The sequence below is a fragment of the Sphaeramia orbicularis genome, chromosome 2 (assembly GCF_902148855.1).
Source record: "Sphaeramia orbicularis chromosome 2, fSphaOr1.1, whole genome shotgun sequence".
NCBI classification, from domain to species: Eukaryota; Metazoa; Chordata; class Actinopteri; order Kurtiformes; family Apogonidae; genus Sphaeramia; species Sphaeramia orbicularis.
Window position 1 is genome coordinate 28288943 of NC_043958.1, and position 20060 is coordinate 28309002.

Sequence of the window (20060 nt, forward strand, 5' to 3'; positions counted from 1 at the left end):
AAAGTATTGTGTTTTCATTTTCAAAGTTCCACTCCATTTGTCATGTGCTTAATCAGTTATATTTTACAGAAATGTTTAAATACAGTTCATACTGTTAATGAATAGGAAGCCAAGCAAGAAATTGGACCAGCTCAGCAAAAAGCAAGATATAGCTGTGCCATTATTCCTCTAGAACATCAAAATGAACAGAGAGAGAGCAAGAACAATCTGAGAGATCAGCCGCATAAAGTTATGAGACTGAGGTCTTTTTGCTCCACTTACATAACATGTGGTCATACAAGAAAGTTTTAACTACACAGTGTTAATGCAGTAGATTCCATTACAAGTCTAATATTAGTCTAACTATTAGAGATTTATTCACATGACTTTAAGTTTGCTTGAACAATATTATTTTATGCATAGAATTGGCTAACCATACCAGGAGCATTTAAAAGAAATCCAGTAGTTTTATCTTCACTCAAAAAGTCAGTGTGTGTTACGGAAAGTGTCTTAATCCACACACACACACACACGCACACACACACACACACACACACACACACACACACACACACACACACACACACACACACACACACACACACACCTAGCCTTAAAGCCAGCTCACCTAACCACAAATGCTTCTTTCCCTGGGCCCTGCGGACTGTAAACACACACCATACCTCACTGTAATGCGCAATAACCAATTATGGAACATGTGACTCATGTTTGGCACATGTATGTTTACATTATTTACACATTTTCATACTACATACATACACTTTTATTCTACTTCACTCTATTCTTATGTTAAAATTGTAAAATTCTACATTCTATTTTCTTATCTTATCTTATGTTTAGTTTTTGTATTTTTATATTTGCTCTATTGTTATTTCTGTAGTACTGGTGTTCTGTTAATATTGTTGTGTTGACTGGAGTAGCACAATGACAATAAAACAATATTCTATTCTATTCTATTCTATTCTATTCTATTCTATTCTATTCTATTCTAGTCTATTCTAGTCTAGTCTAGTCTATTCTATTCTCTAAAGTTGAGGACAAAATTAAATGTTAGTAGGAGCTCAACTGTAGATAAAGTATGAGCAGTAATAGCCTGAAAAGGTGGGTGATTGTGATTAAAATAATGAGTTGCATAGCTGAATATAATTTACTTACATCCAGACCCTTAAACCCTGTTCAAAGAGGACAGGCTGAAAACTACGTGCAATGTGCTGCTCTGTCATACGGTACCAGTTCATAAAGACTAGATGACCTGTTTTCACCGCCAGCTCTCTACTTCCTTTCCAACTACATGGGTTTTTTGTAGCTGGCGATAATTTGCAGCATCTTAAAATATGAATGAGGACAGTGATAGGGAAGTTCTTGCTACAGTTGCATTTCTAGAGTTGATGAAACAGCAAAAAACATGAAAAATGGGAGGGTCAAAAAATTCTCCATCTTTTCAAGAGGAGTTGGTGGCAAGTCTAATAGGCTGTTTGCAGCAACGTGATTCTGGTGATGTGCAAAATTCAGGTGGAGTGCAAGACGTAAGCAGCAGAATGAATAAGATAGAGGACAGTGTGGACTATGTCAGTTTAGACCAGTGGATCTCAATCTTTTTCTCTCGGGACCCCCCTTTGGAGGATGAAAAATCTCCAGCCCCCCCTCAACACCAACAACATTGCAACAGTGGTGCAATTATAACTTCTACTGAAAGAAACATCAATATCATAACAATACTTTTAGCTTTTCCTTGAATAATTTGTTGTGCAAATTAAAAATCACTTAGATTTTTGCTTGAACAATACAAATAAACTCAACAAGACTGCTCCCTGAGACAGTATTTTTTTCAAATAAAAATAAGAAATGCGCAATCTCTTATTATCTTACAACTACAACAATAAAGTTACTTTTTTTAGAACAACAAACAAATTTTGGTATCAAAGATGAACATTTTAACAATATCAGTGGCTGCAATGAGCCTGTTTACATTACACATCTCAGAACATTAAAGTGCAAACTGTACAACCTATGCAAAAACAGAAGCATTGCACATTTTTCTTTAAGAGTCCAATCCTTGTCCATTCTCTGAACCTAAAATGAGTCCAAGGTGCTCCAACGCTAAAATATTAGTTCCACCTGCTACATGTTCTAACCTGAAGAAAAAAAAAACACCCAGGAGAGATCCCATGTCCCCCCCGGCAACCCTTCACGCCTTCCATGGGAGGCCCATCCCACAGTTTGACAAACACTGGTTTAGACAATCTCACAGAGGAAACTACCACCATCACATCATATGTTCCATATGACTCTTATGTGGTGAAGAGGAGCTGTTTCTCAAACTGAAAGTTTTCCTGCTAATGAGGCACTAAAGTAACTACTACTACTACTACTACTACTACTACTACTAATAATAATAATAATAACAGCAGCAACAACAACAACAACAACAACAATAATAATTATTATTATAATAATTCAAGGGTTACAGAACTGCTAAAGAGAACATTATTTATTCATAAGTCTGCTAAGTTGACAATCGGGCTGTAAATTTGAGTTGCAAAGAATGCCCCATTTTTAATTCCAAGTTGGAGATTTTGTGAATATACTCTTAAAAACTACATGCATGTAGCAATATAACAATGAATCGAATGACCTCTAAAACCCACCACTACAGCAATTAAAGTAAATTATGGTTATCACTAATAAATCTGAGTGTTAAACTACAATTGTATACACAATTGAAATGTACAAAATAAAGATAAAAGAAAGGCTCCCAAGTCATTGTTCTTAGGTTCTATTTCTTGAATTTTCTCCCTCAATAATGCAACTATTGTTACTTCATAAAAACCTTCCAGGGGTTTTGGGATATTACTGACTAGAGTGATCCTAAACAAGTCAAACCAGAGGTATTTGACACTGTTTTCTGGGGAGAAAATTACTCATCTCCCCATCATCTCTAGTTTGCATTGTAACATCATCCCCAAACAACCTATAAATAGAGAAAACACTATTGATCAAGGATTTCACTAATCTGATTAAGAGATAGTAGGTGGAAAAAAAACTAAGAAACTAAGAAAAAACATACTCAATATAATGCTGTAAAACTGATCCATCTTTTCCCATGTGGTCATAAAACTCAGGTCTGAACTTGGCTGAGATACATCAAACTGATTTCAGATTACTGAAGGTTTAATGAACTTTGAGGCGTATTTGCTACCTGACAATACTCTCTAAAACCAAAATTAACAAGAAACACTGGAACTTAGATTAACCCATAAAGACCCAAACATTCACCAGTGACCAAAAAAAACATCTACTGATCTAAACTGTTTAATAACTGTTGATCCACTAATCCTATCAAAACATGTAAAATATTGGTGCAAAATACAGTTTGTCATCTTTTCATGGTCATCAGCTATGACCCATTTGGATGTTCAGAGGCTCCGTAGATACCGTGGAAACCTCTGCAAATACATACAAACAAGGTTTGCCTCACAAGTTCACCCACGCATTTTCACTTGAGTTTCTATATTAAACAGGAAAGACTTGAGAGAAAATAAAATATTTACAGAAACTTTTAAAACAACCTTCCCAGCGGCAAATCAAGGCACCAACTGTCAGCTTATGAAAATATATTCTGTGGAGGTAATAAATGCTTGTGTTTTTTAACATTATTCATAAATAAGAAGTGTATCTCAGCTTTAGGGTAGAGAGTTAACTTCACATGTGTTACTGGGGATAACAGAGAACTATATTTCAAAGTCTTCACTTCAGGATGATTCAGTACATATTAACCCTCCTACCATCTACATCCCCCAACTCACCTGGGCTGATCTTTTTGAGTCACTCTCACTCTTTAAATCCAGCTTTGTAGGTTTATCTATACTCTTTGTGCTTCTCAAGGACTGCACTGTCCAGGAGCTACAGCTTTTATTCCAAGATGTGATGTTGCTAGTTACACACACAGCATAAAAGGAAGCACTGCTGGCTGTTTCACAACCCAAATGATCAAATGTCCAAAAGAAAAAGTACTTATGGAGGAACCGCAATGCTGCTCTATAAATATTTGCATAATGGATCTCTCTAGTCCCTCCAATGTTACAATAAAAAACATTTTTGTGTTGTTTGTTTTTTTGTTGGTGTCACTGTGTTCAAAGAGCATTTAGTGGGGATTGTAATGAATGATGGAATAACAAAAAAATACTTACATAAACATGCTGTGACAAACAGATGCATGGAAAGAGAAGTCAAACAAACAAAGATATATATAGGTATACAAAAAAGATATATGCAGTATATATATATAAAACAGGAAGATATAATAGTAAAACACATCAAATATTGACAGAGACATGGGAGGGGGTGAGAGTAAAAGAAAGGGCCTTAAGGAATAATGATGGATCACGGAGGAGAACGTCTGAACACACATTGCTTCACTTACCCGGCATCGGTCCAGTTGGACTTTGAGCGGCTCTGGTTCGGAGGCTGGAGGCGCCTGCACTTTGAGCCAGTTTTCACTGCTGTCCACGGCCTGCTCACATTGTTCAAACAAGCTGTAGAAGGCCAGGACCTGCAGGGCACACACACACACACACACACACACACATACACATATACACTGAGCATTCTGAATAATGGTTGGAAGAAATCTCAAAAGGCGAGACCAAACACCCACACAACATCTGTCTTGTTTGAGACACTTTCCTGGTTTGCAGTTGAACTGCGTCAGAAGGCAAAATAACCAAACTCTACAACTGTGACAACGTGAGGGTGAGCCATAGCATATTAAAATCCTAAGTCAGTGAATCCGTAGCGGTTTGTTGTTTAAAGTCTGTGGGCTGTGTGAAGAGACCGGATAAAGCTTCATTCTAGATCAGACATTTATTTCAACCTTTTGGATATCCTTTGCTTCTTGGTGAGGCTGTATTTAGTGGTTAATGGACAACTTTAAACTGTGGTGGGGGCTTATACTGATAAGGTTTCCACATTAGGGCAAGATGCTACTGCTTCAAAAACTAATTTCTGAAAAGAAGTTTTACTTCAAGTGTTGCACCCTTCAACATGAAAGCTTCTACATGAAAGAGATTCAAAGGGAACTATGTTGAAAAATCAACCAAACATGACCTTTACCCAGTAATCGAGAGATCTATGATTTTATCACAATTACTAAAACCATTTAGTACCTTATGATCAATATTATAAAGTAAAAACAAACTTGTAAAAGTGGAAATAAAAATGAGTACAAAAGTGTGTAGAGTCTCATTGGAAGAGTATATTCTTTGCTTAACCACCATATAAAGAACTCTCAATATCCAGAAAAGCAGCGAAAAGAGGAATTAGGTATAGAAATATCTGTATCCTTAGGCAAAATTCACTCATTATCAATCTGTCTAAACACTCAGTAATAAAGTTCAAAGTTTACACAGACTGCACTGGTCTAAAGTAAAATTAGCCAAAGTAAAGCTGACTCCAAATGTGACAGATGTAACCAGAAGCCAGGAAATCTGTCACACATTTTGTCTCTGCACCAGACTGAGCAATTTCTAGCAATCAATATTTAATTTCTTTTCAGAGATCTTTGAAACTCCAACAGAATGTCATGTACTCACGGTGATATTTGGAGTGATTCCACAGAATACACACCTCAACTAGAATTTTAAGAACATCACTGCCTTCACAACTTTAATAGCTCGGCGGTTCATTCTACTTAAATGGAAAGATAGAAATCCCCCGACATTCAACCTCTGGATTAAAGACCTTATGAACTGTCTGACATCAGGGAAAATAAGATATGTCACAAGAGGCGATGCAGCCAAATTCTATGCACTGTGGCAGCCTGTCTAAAGATATTTTCTTTTTTTTTCTTTGAATTTTATTTATTTATTCATGTATTTATTTTGGATGTGTGAGTTTATATATTTTGGCTGGAGTATGAGGTGCACTAGGGTTGGGACTCTGTTAGAGTGGGGTTAGACAACTATGTTGCAATATGTTATGTTCATTAAATTGCACAGTTATGATTGTTACAATATACAAATTCAACTAAAAAAAAACTTTGGAGAAAAAAAAGGTGTGTGTAGTCTTTAATGTCAGTAGCTATGACTGACAGGTGAAGAGGTAATAATGTGGATCATTGTGTTATAATGGCACCTTTCAGGGGGTGGGATATATTAGGAAACAAGTGAACATTTAGTGGTCAAAGCTGATGTGTTGGAAGCAGTGAAATGAGGAGCATAAGGGTCTGAGTGATTTTGACTAGGGCCACATTGTAATGGTGATGACTGGGTCAGAGGATCTCCACAACTGAAGGTCTCCTGGTGGTATGGAATGGGTACATTCTACCAAATATGGTCTAAGTAAAGATAAGCAGATCTCAACCCAGACAAGCATCTGTCTGAACATAGCACTATTACCACCCTCCTAATACCGTGCAGATCCCTTTTTTGTTGACCAAAAACAGCTCTGACCTGAGGCCTAGACCCCGCAAGACCTCTGAAGGTGTGCTGTGGTATCTGGCACCAAGATGTTAGCAGCTGATCCTTTAAATCCTGGATGTTGTAACATGGGGACTCTATGGAATTGCTTGTCCAGCACATCCTGCTGAAGTTTGACTGGTTTGTGATCCAGATGTCCTTTTTTAGACCACTTATGGTAGGCTTTAGGCATTTCAGACCAGGAGGAGACTTGCAGCTTTCACTCAGTTCCTTATGTTTCTACATCCAACACATCAGCTTTATGGGCTAAATATTCACTTGCTACCTAAATATCCTACCTACTGATATGTGCCTATGTAACAAAATTATCCACATTACTACCACTTCATCTGTCAGTGGTCATACCATTATGGCTGATTGGGGTACAAAGTTCTCAGTTTTAAAGATAATTTTACAGAACACACCCAAATGACATGAAGGTGTCTAACTATCCCTCCATGATCTGTTCTGTTTACTGATGATGTCGCTACAGCTTCAGCATAACCAGACTTGTAGTCATTTTCACCTCTTTTAATACAGTTTCACATCACTCTCAAAGAACCGGTTGAAATATGCAATTCACAATTGTGTTGGTGACATGTATCATGTGTGAAGAGACATGCTGTCCACTGAGCCATTTCACACAAAACACGATGTTACTTTATTATTTTTACAATGAACTTTCTGACTCGTAAAATTGCCTTTTAACCTGACAAACATCATAGGTGTAAATAGCTGTTTCTTTCTGTTGACTTCATTCATATTGACATCTCTGGCCAAAAATTTGGTCTGTTTTCTCCAAAAATCTGAGCCTAGCTTTAGCTATTACATCTGCTGATCACTCACACTGCAGCTCACACATTTAGTCATAATATTTACTTTTCATCAATATAACAACTTTTCCACCCCCATCAACTACAATTTTTTTGTGACATTTTGAGACTTTTATGAATTTGCAACTTTGTATGTGGTTTTTACACACAAAGTGGATGTAAATGGAAACACACAGAATGAGATGCTATTAAATTAGATTTTATTGTGTGATGCATATTTAAGAGATTTGTCCCATACCAGGGACAAAAAGTCAGGAGTTTACTGCAAGGATACATTCTAGTGAGTGCTTTAGTTTTATGGATGTGCAATAACAACCTGCTGAAAAACACTTCTCAGATTTGCTGATCTCTATTTAATTAAAAAGCTTGAAAAGCTGAGAGACAACAGCATTTCAGCTGAGATTACTTTAATCAAAGTGGTTATTTTCCAAAAACTTCATGTGAAGTTACATATGATGACATCTCCAAAAATTTCCAAAACAATGTGAATAATGTGACGAGGTCGAAAAATGAAGCACATAGTTCAACTGTGTTTGTTCTGCATGCAATTAGAACTTAAACCTTTGAATCTAAAAAGGGAGGAAAAACTGTTACATTTTACCTTTTCTATAAAGAGTTTCTAACGCCGTACAAAGAAAATGTGTATTTTCCTTATATAGCTGTGCGCTGTTGTTGAACTTTGCAACTGTTGATGCAGACAGAGCTAAAACAAGCAAACTAAAAGGTCTCGACTGAATCTCTAGTGAAGTATAAAGTGTGTGAATGTTGCATAGTGGACATGCATGTGTGTGTACCTTTGTCTGGTAAGCCAGCCATGCCAGTCTGTCTGCCAACAGGGCACAGAAACCCACCCAGCGCTGGTTCAGCTGCTCCGCTGCCTGGGCAATGTCATCAGCACGACTCCCCTCTGGGGGGGCAGACAGAAAGAGAGAGGGGCTGTCACACACATGCATACACACAAACGCGAGCACACACACACACACACACACACACACGCACACACACACGCACAGACACAGTGATACATGCTTCACAGTTCACACGGGCTAGACTCATCTCTCTGTAGGGGACAGACATAAATACACACACACTTCATGCACACAGGATCTGGTGAATGTCATCTGTAGGAGAGACGAGGCAACCCATCGATATTCTGCACAAATTGTGAGGTCTAAAACCTGTTTATCTCTCTCAACACACACACACACACACAGGTATGCCTCACTTTTCATTCCCCCTCACCGGTAACCGACATTTTTTTCATGTAAATGGCCAATTTAAAGTGCATGTAAAACTCCAGTGCCTGGAAAATGAAAACCTCCAAGAGGTTCCAGGAGGGAAAAATCAATGTTAAAGTTGTACAAAGATAGATTCATGCTCCTGCCTGTAAAAGGGCAAATTGAAACCCATTGCTGGATGATAATTGGACCTGGAAAAAGTAGCATCCTGGCTCACATATCTCATCTGGGATCCAAGCACACACACCACCTTACGATTGCATTTGCCTCCTTTAATCACACCCCCTTTGTGTTCCATTTATGTTACATGTCAAGCATTTGGCTGATGCCTTTTTTGAGCAGAAGTTACTTTAAATACAGTAGCATAAGCTTAAGTAGAGAAAGTTTAAAGGTAAAAAAGCTGTAAATAAAAAGTACTTCTCCCAGAAGATCTGTAAGTTTTATAAAACTGTGGATAAGGGCATGATTAAAAAATAGATTAAAGGCTGTTGATTTTGTATTGTTTTTCCTATAAATCCTATGGAAAGCTTGCACTGTCTGTGTATTCAAGGCTTATTCCTCTGAGGCACAGACCACCAAATCTAAAAACTACTGAAATCAGCAGTCAAGCACACTCTATCTCCAGTCCCTCATATGTACTGTAAGCACACGTAGGTGATGATGTCTTAAAATACTTTATTTTACTTGTATATAAAAGCTTTAAATTCACTCGAAAAGTCTTACTCCACTTAAATTCTTACCATTCTGCTGAAAACACATCAAGTATTTGCCCGTTTGTGAGCACACAAAGACACAAACACAAATTATTTGGTTCACTCACTCAGTCACTCACTCTCCTTTTCAATAAGTTGAGAAATGTTCTGGCATATTTTGCTTGGCTGAAGGTTAGACCAATAGCATAGAATAAAATATATAAATAAAAGTGAAACATATAAACTGAGTGTTTTCTGAAAGCCCTGACAACTGCACAAGGACAGAGGAGAGGACAGACAAGAAGACACATCTCTCTCGACGGGCGTTTTGTCTGTTCCTCTCTCTATCAGTGTTTCTATGGAGACAAGGAGAGAGGGTGGGACAGGTGGAGGCGTTGCCATGGGGACAGACAGGGTGTGCGTGTGTGCGTGTGCGTGCATGCGTGTGTGTATGCATGTGAATGAGTGTTTGGTGCGTGCATGTTACCCTGCTCCACCAGGGTCTGTGCAGTGCGCGTTGCCTCCTGGAGCTTTCGGTACTTCTCTGGACGCTCTCTCTCTATCGCCTATGGCAAAGAGAAAGGGAGAGGTGCAAGAGCGATGGGGGCAGAGTGAGAGATAGGAAGTTAAAGGACAGGAGACAGACACGAGGTGGCAAAAAGTCCAATACTGACAGCCTGGAAGAAGGAGAATATTATTTATAACAAACAAAGCTTAAAAACGCTAAATCAATATCGCAGTCTGCAGTTTTACTCCCAAAAAAAAGGATTCTGCAGCTTTTCATTAACCTCTGATCTTTTTCTGAACTGACATTTACAACAGAATCCACGTCTGGTCAGTTTTTTGAACAAACAACACAAAGGTTAAAGGGTAAAAAATGGGTCACCGATCATTTCACAGAGAAAGTCTTATAACTACTGGCAGGATAAAGTTCATACATTAAATGCATAGTAGGTGTTTTCTCTCTGTCTCAGTCATTTCAAATTCACTACTTCCACCATAAAACATATGCACAGTGTGACTGAACTCGGTCCATTAGAGAATAAGAGGTAACTCCATATAGTAGCTTACTGTTTTATTCACACCATGCACCATCTGGATAGGGACTTTATTTTGAAATACCCACAAATGATGTTAAATGTTTACGATACCTTAATATGAGGGATTTGACACCACCGACAGGCCAAATGCTATCGTTATTGGTGTGAATACATTAAAGATTTGTCTGAATTTCAACATTGGAACTGGTTGACATAATGTTAAAATATAGCTATGAGTGTAAACATTAAGCAGCATGAACAGTATGCAAACTGGGATTGTCTTATTCATAACATGGATGCAGCTTTTGTTACAAAAGAAAGAAGCACATTTTAACATAAATGAGCTATATGTAGTATTTCTACTTTAAAATACTTAAATGTGGCCTAAAACTATCATTAGAGTGTTTGGGGGATTTATATGGCCACTAGAGGAAGTAGTGAGTCACTCTGTCGGTCTCCCATAGTGAGGAAAACTATCCCCAAGGGGCCTTTGACCAAAGCATCAGAAAGTGACCAGAGATGAGAACCACTAAGAAACAACTTTTAGAGTCAGAGTAAGTAAAAAAAGACAAGAGCTAGAAGCACTGTTGTTTTCACCACTGGGCCCAGCTCTAAATGAAAAGAATGGAGTTTGATTCTGAAATGGCAGCGTTTCTTCTACATGGGCGAGTTTGATTCTGAGGCTTATGAAGGTATAAAGTTATTGCAGGATGTTATTTTCTTTGCTAAGTTGGACATTTATTGATTCATGGTTCAGACTAAACTGTGACAGTTCTGACCTTGTTTGTACAATTTCAAACAGATCTTTAGTTCAGCTATTGACAACACAAACAGAGCACAAAACAGAGGAAATTTATGGCTTTACTGTGTCTGTTTTCTATCTAAAAACAGAGCTAAGCTAACAGAGCTATAATGTAAACTATCAGCTGACATAACATGTCAAGGTTTAGAGGATACTGTGTTATTTTGACTGTTATTTTGACTGTCAAAACAAGTAACTTTAAGTTTTATTTTGAAGAAAAAAAGTTGATGATACCATAATACAGATGTGTGTATACAATGACTCTGATACTGTATTCAGTGAATGACGCAGTCTGTGGATACATAGCATTGCTTTGTTGGTGGTTTTGGTAGTTCTGAGTGTATTCTGATGCAAGGCTTCCCCCTGCTGTTGATAGTTGTCATATTCTTATTACTGTGAGATGAACCAGTAGGTTTAAGTAGGTTTTTCTTCCTAATATTATTTTAAACTGTTCACCATCGTTTTTTTAATATAGCAACTTGCAGTGGAAGTGTCAACAAAGCTTGAGAGGCAACTGGCAACAGGTATAAGAGAAGCTTCTGAATAATGTGTGTACCTGAAACTCTTTAGTATGCACCTGTTACCACAGTACATGTATCATTAGTCATGGCACTAGTTCAATTTTACATTTTGCTAACAACAGGGATTAAAAGCTTCATGTATTGTTGATAGAGTTTGCAGAGGATTTGTGTTGAACTCATGTATTACACTGTTCTACAATTTCTAAGAAAATATCTGCATCAGACATTAAATGTGCTAAATCTTACATACTTTAATAAGATGGATCAGAAAACAAATTACAAAAGTGCTGGTTAGCTTATGTTTTCAATATATATGATGGTATGTTATTACACATATGTTAGTTTATGTACATTTATGCAACAGATTTATAAATATTCCACAAGAAAGAACCTGAAAAGTGAATGTATTGTAATGTGCAGACACTGTTTTGAGGTAGATCTGGTAGCTCTGAGACAAACATTCCTTTTGAATAAAATACATTCTGTCACTAAATCTCAGAATTTCACATTTTGGCCCAAGACTGTATCTTAGAAACTATAACGAACTAGCACTTTTGACTTATTTTTTCTTTATTAGTGACACAAAGTTTAACTACTGTTATTCTGGAAGAATTTTACTTGTAGACCAGTGTTATGAATAGTTTATTAGAGCATTGGTAAATGTGACTATCATATAAACCAGTTTGTGCAGAGCCTTATCTAAAGATCAATCGCTTACAACTACATATTCAATCATGCACCAGAGCAGTGGGAGCCATTTCCATCTGATCCTTTTTAGAAGTGTTGCTAATTCATTCTGAATGTATTCGTATGAGTGGATTCATATAATTGCTCTCTAATTTAAAGTTACATAAATGACAGTCACAGTTTGTGAACAAGAAGTAAACATATTTATGAGATGACTGACTTATTGCAGCTATTAAATAAATGTTAGGTTCTGAAGATGTACAAAATTGCGTTTTTCTCAATGTTTATCTTACAACTTTACCCACGTATAAAGCTCTATTTAGAGGCTGTAATCTCAGCAAACATGACATGTGCTATTATTTGCTGTGGTGACATTATTTTAGAAAAAAAAACATCTTATATAGACTGGTGTTTTTGTAAGATCTTTACTGGTTTTAATTTATTCTTAACAGTGCTTTGTTTGTTACAATACTTTTATTGATGAATAACATTACATTTTATTACTTGTGTTTCACCTTGCTCTTTTTATGTGTTTCACCTTGCTCTTTGTAAACTTCAACATCATCAGACAGACTTTGCTGCATCTCATATTTGAACTGTCCTGTCTGCATAAGTTCAGCCCCCCCCATCTGATTTCCTATATAGAAACATAAAATTCATAAAATTCTGGCCCAACTGTGCGATGGAAAGGTGTTATCTCAACATCACAGGTCTGAGTAGATTAAGCACAGCAGGACATCAAACACACACACACACACACACACACACACACACAGACACTGTTTTTACCTGCACTTTGTCATACAGCTCCTGAATACTGCCGTCTTTGCGTGACACAGAGAACTCTGGGCTCTGCAGGATCGCCTCGCCTCGGGTCATGTAACTGTGGACCTCTGTGAAGTCCACGTCAAACCTGGGAACACACACAAGTAGATGGACGCACACACACAAATGCATATGGCAGTTTTATTTGCAACACAAATGTTACAGGGCATAAAGGATACTTGATGAAAATATCTGTAATTGTTCTTGTTCAACATAAGTTATTTAGATGCATTTTCCTCCCATATCTTTTAAAGGGATGGTAGGTAGTATTTCAAATATCAAAAAATGACCTATAATGATCATTAGTGTATTCAGTCCAAAGAGCTCTGAAGTTCTGCCATAGGTATTCAAGTATTGGATTGTAGAGATGTACACCAATGCTGCCTTCAGGTGCAACTGGGAAGATGACCTTTCCACTTGTAAATTTGAAAGTACCAGTGCATTGTGTGTATTCATGTGCTTTTGTTTTGATAACAAAATGAAAAATGTCTGAAACACAATTTATCGTGACCTGCTACTTGGGTGAAACAGTTTTGGATGTGTTAATTCATCTGCTACACCATATTTTGTTTCATTTATTCATTCATCTTCTGAACTTTATCCTTGAGAGGGTCACAGGAACATGTATACACTGACATATATAGATACAAACAACCAATTACCCTCACATTCACACCTATGGGCTAATTAAATTAACCAATTAACCTAACAATGCATGTCTTTGGAAGCCGGAGAGAACCCACACACATGGGGAAACATGCAAACTCCACTGTGCTTTTGTAAAATAGTTTTTTTGCAAATTGTGCATGCTATAAATGTGCAAAATCATCAACTAACAGCAGCAGAACATTAATAAAAGCAGTGTTTATCATTCGTGATTAATCTCTTGTTGCTCTCCGCCATGTTAAAAAGTTTAAAGGTTATTTTCACCTCAGTAACTCGTGTATCAAAATTTTTTCCGAGTTCCCCAGTGGAAAATATGACATGAATGTGCAACTTTTGAGTTAGCAAGTAATATTTCCATAGTTCCCATAACACATGAAGGCAGCATTAGTATATCCACACAGACAGCCAGAGGGATTTATGTGACCACTAGAGGGAGTAGTGAGTCACTCTGCTGATCTCCCAAGATAAGGAAAACACTGGGCCTTTGATCAAAGCACCAGAAAATGACCAGATGGGATGAGAACAACTAAGAAACAACTTTTAGACTGAAAGAAAGTGACAAAGTGATGTTGTTTCACCACTAGACATGACTCTAAATGAAAAAAAATCAGATCAATGGCCCTGTAGCTTACCAGCAAATTTAAAAGCTTTGGGAAATGTATCCAGATGCCATTTATTATCACCCAGTTCTGTGTATTTATTATATTACAGAAATAGCACATGTTTTGGTCATATTCCAATCAGATCTGTAAAAAATTCAAATTCCAACTTGATATCATTGATACTTACTGATTTATTGGATCAATCCACTTCCTATCTCTTATAATGGGAACATTTTTCAAAGTCGCACCAAATCCAGAATCAGATCCAGATCCAAATAATTTCAATACCTTGTGTTGACATCATCATACAGAAGCTGTATACAAAGTTTGAAGTCTATCAGAACTGTAGTTTCGGAGAAAAAGATGATTGAAATTTTTTCCCCATAAGAGCCCATGTTAAATTTTCCATAAGTTCCCGGATCCAGAAGAAGATCCTGATCAGCATGTGGACATTATGTTTTAGTCATCTCCCCATCAGGACTGGACTGTAGAAATTTACACTGGATATCATTTATTTTTTACTGAGTTATTGTATCGATCCACTTCCTATCTCTTATAATGGGGAAATTTTTCAAAGTGGCATCAAATCCAGAATCAGATCCGGATCCAAATAATTTCACTAACTTTTGCTGACATCATCATAAAGAAGCTGTATACCAAGTTTGAAGTCAATCGGAATTGTAGTTTCGGAGAAGAAGACAATTGAAAGTTTTGTAACGGACGACAGACATCGATGACGGATGCCACATGACGACAATAGCTTATGGCCTGTTGGCCAGTAAGCTAAAAATGAAGTTTGACACTTAAATGGCAGTGTTTCTTTTATTATGAGGTTTGTGAAGGTATAAAGCTATTATGTGACGTTATTATGTTTGCTAAGTTGCCGTTTGTTGATCCACAGTTCAGACTAAACTGTGACAGTTCTAACCTTGCTTGTATAATTCCAAATAGATCTTTAGTGCAGCTATTAACACAAACTATAAAGAAAACACAGATGATTTGTGGTTTTACTGTGGCTGTTTTCTGTCTAAAACCAGAGCTAAGCTAACAGAGCTATAATGTAAACTATCAGCCTTAACAGCATGTGAAGATTATAAGACACACTGCTGTTTTAGCTGTCAAAATACTCAGCAACGAGTTTTAATTTGAAGAAGAAAACTTGATGATACCATAATACAGATGTGTGTGTAAACAATGAGCTTCATACTTTATTCAGCAAGTGATATAGTCTGTGGATACATAACAATGATTTTTTGTTGGTTTTGGTCGTCCTAAGTGTGTTCTGGTATGCGACTTCCCCCTGCTGTTGAGAGTTTAGAATAAATATCAATATTAAATATAACCCTTTCAAACTTCATGTCCATCCAAGCAATAAAATTTGGAAAGTCAAGAAAAAGTCATGGCTGTCCATCAATCAGGTCTAAAACTGACATTTTTTATATAAACAGATTCATTGCTCATACATATTCATTTACCTTGAATGTCCTTAGTGTATTCACAGCCCATTAAGAGGCAACATCATTACTGTCTTCAAGTTGAACTGAACAGTGAAGTAAAATACTGCAATGAGGATTTTAACAACTAGCTTCTACAAATACACACACTTTTCTCAATGTCCAGTAGTGGAAAGTAACTAAGAACTTTATTCACATTCAGTACTTTTTTTATGTAGCCTTGTACTTCTACTCCATAAAAGCAAATATTGTTGTTACTCCCCAAAATTTGTCAGACAGTTTTATCCTTCGGGCAACAGAAAATCTATGATAGTGTAGCGATAAACTGAAGGATGGAGTTTTTCTTTATTTGAACTGCAAAATGCAGTCACAAAGCTGAAAACAGGCCTGACTGACTGAAAACAAATGATGATATTATGGAATATAATGCCTTGGAGTTTAAACTAGATTAAACTACCAGTTGCATATAAAGTAGAGCTCAACCTTCAGTGTCTACTGCAGTAAAATGCAAAATACACATGAATACAGCAATAAAATCAACCAAAAACATTATATACTGTCGAGTATACAGGGACCATTTTACTGCACAAGGCCTACTTTGACTTCTCATACGTGAAGTGCATTTTGCTGATAATACTTGCTTTATTGTATTTTACAACCCCAAATAAAAAATAGTTGTCACAGGTAAAGGATATAAATACTTTTTTTCCATGAGTAACAATGTCTACAGAGTATTAATGAGTGATTAAAAAGTGAATAAGACTTCAGACCTCCATTAATAAAACACCCTATGTCCTGTGTTCAGTTTATCTGTTTTGGCAGTGTACCTATAATTTGACCCAAACTGCACTTTATCTTAGTAAATGTACTTTCCACCACTGCATGACAGATCTATCTGTAAGTGTACACCACTACTTACTACAAGATACACTTCACTACAGTCAGGGTTCACATTCTAAACAACCTCATCACAGATACTCATTTTCAGTATCTGCGATGCTTATCACCTACCTGCTGAGAAAAGACAGCACAAAAGGATGCATGAATCTGAATTGTTCACACAAGTTAGAAAATGCAGTTAGATATGAGTATTTAACAGTGGAAGTATGTCTCCTTTTGTGTAACAACACACTCACCTTTTCCTGAGTTCAGAATCCACGACGACTTGTCTCTTCTTCTGTGGTGGCGGCGACTCTCGGGTCTGGCGAATCGCTGACACCTTATCCCTTGTTGTCACCTTGGTAACAGTTGCTGTGACAGAGTGGGTCAGCTCGGACTGCTGGGCCACACTGATGGCCGATGAGAGCTAAATGTGCACACACACAAAACAAACTTTGATGCATTGCACCCAACAGCAGGCACAAGTATGGGTTTACAAGAATCTGTCAAAATCCTACAGATCCCAAATCACCACTTAACCCACTCTCACATCTGTCTCAGTGTCTGTATAATGCACTTGTGCACAAGCACTCATGGTACAAAAGTGTCCTTGAAAGGCGATGAGTCAAGGATCAGTAATATCAATCATACATTTTCGCAATGAATACAAGCCACAGTGTGTGTTTAGGGGGAGGGGGTTTCACAGCAGCTACAGATGTGGATGTGAGTGTGTAGGTGAGAACCCACTAAGACAGCTGTGGGGTGGTTAAGTAGCAATTTGGGATTTCGGTGACTCTGACAGACTGTAACTAGAGAAAGGAGGAGAGAGCAATTACAGAGAGTGTGTGTGTGTGTGTTAATGTCGATTAGGACCTGATTGCTGAAGGTCTTCACTGATAAAAACAAAGTAATTCCATGTGAGTATCTGCATGAGCAGTGTGTACCTGCAGTATGAATTATTCAGCTACTGAGAGATGTTCACGAGCATTTTATGACAACAAGTTTGTTTCAGCAGTTATGAAGCTGGTTCAACTACTGGGATGTCTTTGCTGCCATGGAAACGTGTGAGCAAGTGTGTGAACCACTGAACTGGTGGAGACCATGTGTGCCCACAGAGGTCAATCTGCTAATTATCTGACTGATTATAATGGACGAGTAATTGACAAAGAGAAAAGAAGAGGAAGTGGGCAAGGGAGAGATAGGGAGTGAAAGCTGAGAGAGGTGTTCTACCGGTGCAACCAATAATGGATTTTCTCTTCAGCTGCAAACAATGAATGTGTTTAATAAAAGGAGTATACACTGTAAAGTACAGTTTGGTTTGAAGGTGTTCAGAACACAGTGTCTAAACACAGAGGTAAAAGACACAGCTTGGAATTCAAGTTATTGAGGAGGAATCTCAAAGCTCCTTCTTCTCAAACAGATGGACACTCAGAGTACACAGTGCCTTTTGTGGAACTAGTTTCAATTACAATACAATAGACAGCTGGAGTGCTAGTGAGCATAATGAGTGCAATGCTGGCTAAAAATAAACGTGTCTCTGACGTTTTACTCATCAACGCAGACACATTTGGAAAGCTAAACAAGACTCTTGTTGCACTTGCACATTTTTTTTCTGTCTATTTAATAATAGTCATCATTAGCATCATAGCATAATTGCCTAATTCATACACTATATGGACAAAAGTATTGGGACACAATGAATTCAGGTGTTTCTTTTCTAACAGGGGTCTGGGATACAAAACAATAATGACAAATGTCATAATATAGTTTTATATTAGATTCAATATCATATTCATTCATTCATTCATTCATCTTCTGAACCCACTTTATCCACACTAAGGTCGTGCGGGGGGGTTGGAGCCTATCCCTGCTATCTATGATCGAAGGCAGGGTACATCCTGGACGAGTCGCCAGTTGATCGCAGGGCTGACTTATAGAGATGAACAACCAATCACTCACATTCACACCAATGGGCAGTTTTTTAGGTTGACCAATTAACCTATCAGTGCATGTCTTCGGATGGTGGCAGAAAGCTGGAGTACCCGGAGAGAACCAACACAAACACGGGAGAACATGCAAACTCCACACAGAAAGGTCCCTGGTTGGAATCAAACCCTGGGCCTTCTTGCTGTGAGGTGACAGTGCTATCCACTGCATCACCATGTCACCCTAAATATCATACTGATGATTAATATTGATGTTTTTATCTCAAATCGGCATGAACAGGACATCCTACAAGCTGTAGCCATGATATGCCCCAATATTTTTGTCCATATACTTTATAAACAATATTTCTTCAAAGTTTAATGGGAGATTTTTCTTCCTAAGTGAGATGTGAAAAAGTTCAATGGTTAGTTCTGATAGAAAATGATTATTTACAGTCAGAGCACAAAAAATATTTTAGAAATTTAGAGGTAGAACCTTTAAAATCATAGTCGTAAATGAAAAAAAACAAAAAAAAACAAAAAAACAAAATCAATGTTGAGAAAAATTAAATAAAAACCATCTCAGGCCTTTTGGAAGCAGAGATAATAATTTAAACCAAACTAACCAATGCAATGATATTTATCACAATATAAAACTAGATTATGACATTTGTCATTATTGTTTTGTATCCCAGACCCCTGCTGGAAAAGAAACACCTGAACTCAAAGTGTCCCAAAACTTTTGTCCATATAGTGTATGACTTAGATAATTATGCTATGAGGCTAACAACATGTATAAGTACTTACACATTACATTTTGGGATACCATCACCAAGCTCTCGATTTACCGGTCAATCTACGTTCCTACCCTCACCTATGGTCATGAGCTTTGGGTCAAGGTCCTGGATACAAGCGGTCGAAATGAGTTTCCTCCGCAGGGTGGCTGGGCACACCCTTAGGGATAGGGTGAGGAGCTCAGCCACCAGCGAGGAGCTTGGAGTAGAGCCGCTGCTCCTCCACATCAAGAGGGGCCAGCTGAGGCTGTTTCGGATGCCTCCTGGACGCCTCCCTGGGGAGGTGTTCCGGGCATGTCTCGCCAGGAGGAGACCTTGGGGAAGACCTAGGACACGTTGGAGAGACTGTGTTTCTCGGCTGGCCTGGGAACGCCTTGGGGTCCCCCCGGAAAAGCTGGAGGAGGAGTCTGAGGAGAGGGAAGTCTGGGCATCCCTGCTTAGACTGTTACCCTCGCGACCCGGCCCCGGATAAGCAGTGGATAATGGATGGATGGATGGATGGATGGATGGATTTTGGGATACATGTCTCTTCTGGGAAATTTTGATGAAACTCATACCAGCTCCTTAATACGACCTCTGTCCTGCTGGGAATGTCAGCTTGTTCTTACACATATATCAGAACTGCCCAGGGTTAGTACTTTTTTTGG

General features: G+C 37.9%; 1 protein-coding gene across 13 annotated transcripts in view; it reads right to left on the reverse strand.

The window, feature by feature from the left end:
* dmd (dystrophin) overlaps nt 1–20060 on the reverse strand; it is a 348302-nt gene that overhangs the window by 208060 nt on the left and 120182 nt on the right. For 11 of the 13 annotated variants that reach the window (XR_003937328.1, XM_030154571.1, XM_030154565.1 and 8 more), the window contains 7 exons: nt 16952–17121; nt 16827–16862; nt 13058–13181; nt 9706–9784; nt 8083–8195; nt 4424–4552; nt 4191–4199 (listed from right to left, as the gene is read on the reverse strand). Coding sequence is in view for 12 of the 13 variants with exons in the window: in XM_030154571.1 (XP_030010431.1) it covers nt 4191–4199; nt 4424–4552; nt 8083–8195; nt 9706–9784; nt 13058–13181; nt 16827–16862; nt 16952–17121 (660 nt within the window). In the remaining variant the exon portion in view is untranslated. The remainder of the gene's footprint in view (nt 1–4190; nt 4200–4423; nt 4553–8082; nt 8196–9705; nt 9785–13057; nt 13182–16826; nt 16863–16951; nt 17122–20060) is intronic. The other 2 variants (XM_030154505.1, XM_030154578.1) reach the window with 2 other exon arrangements.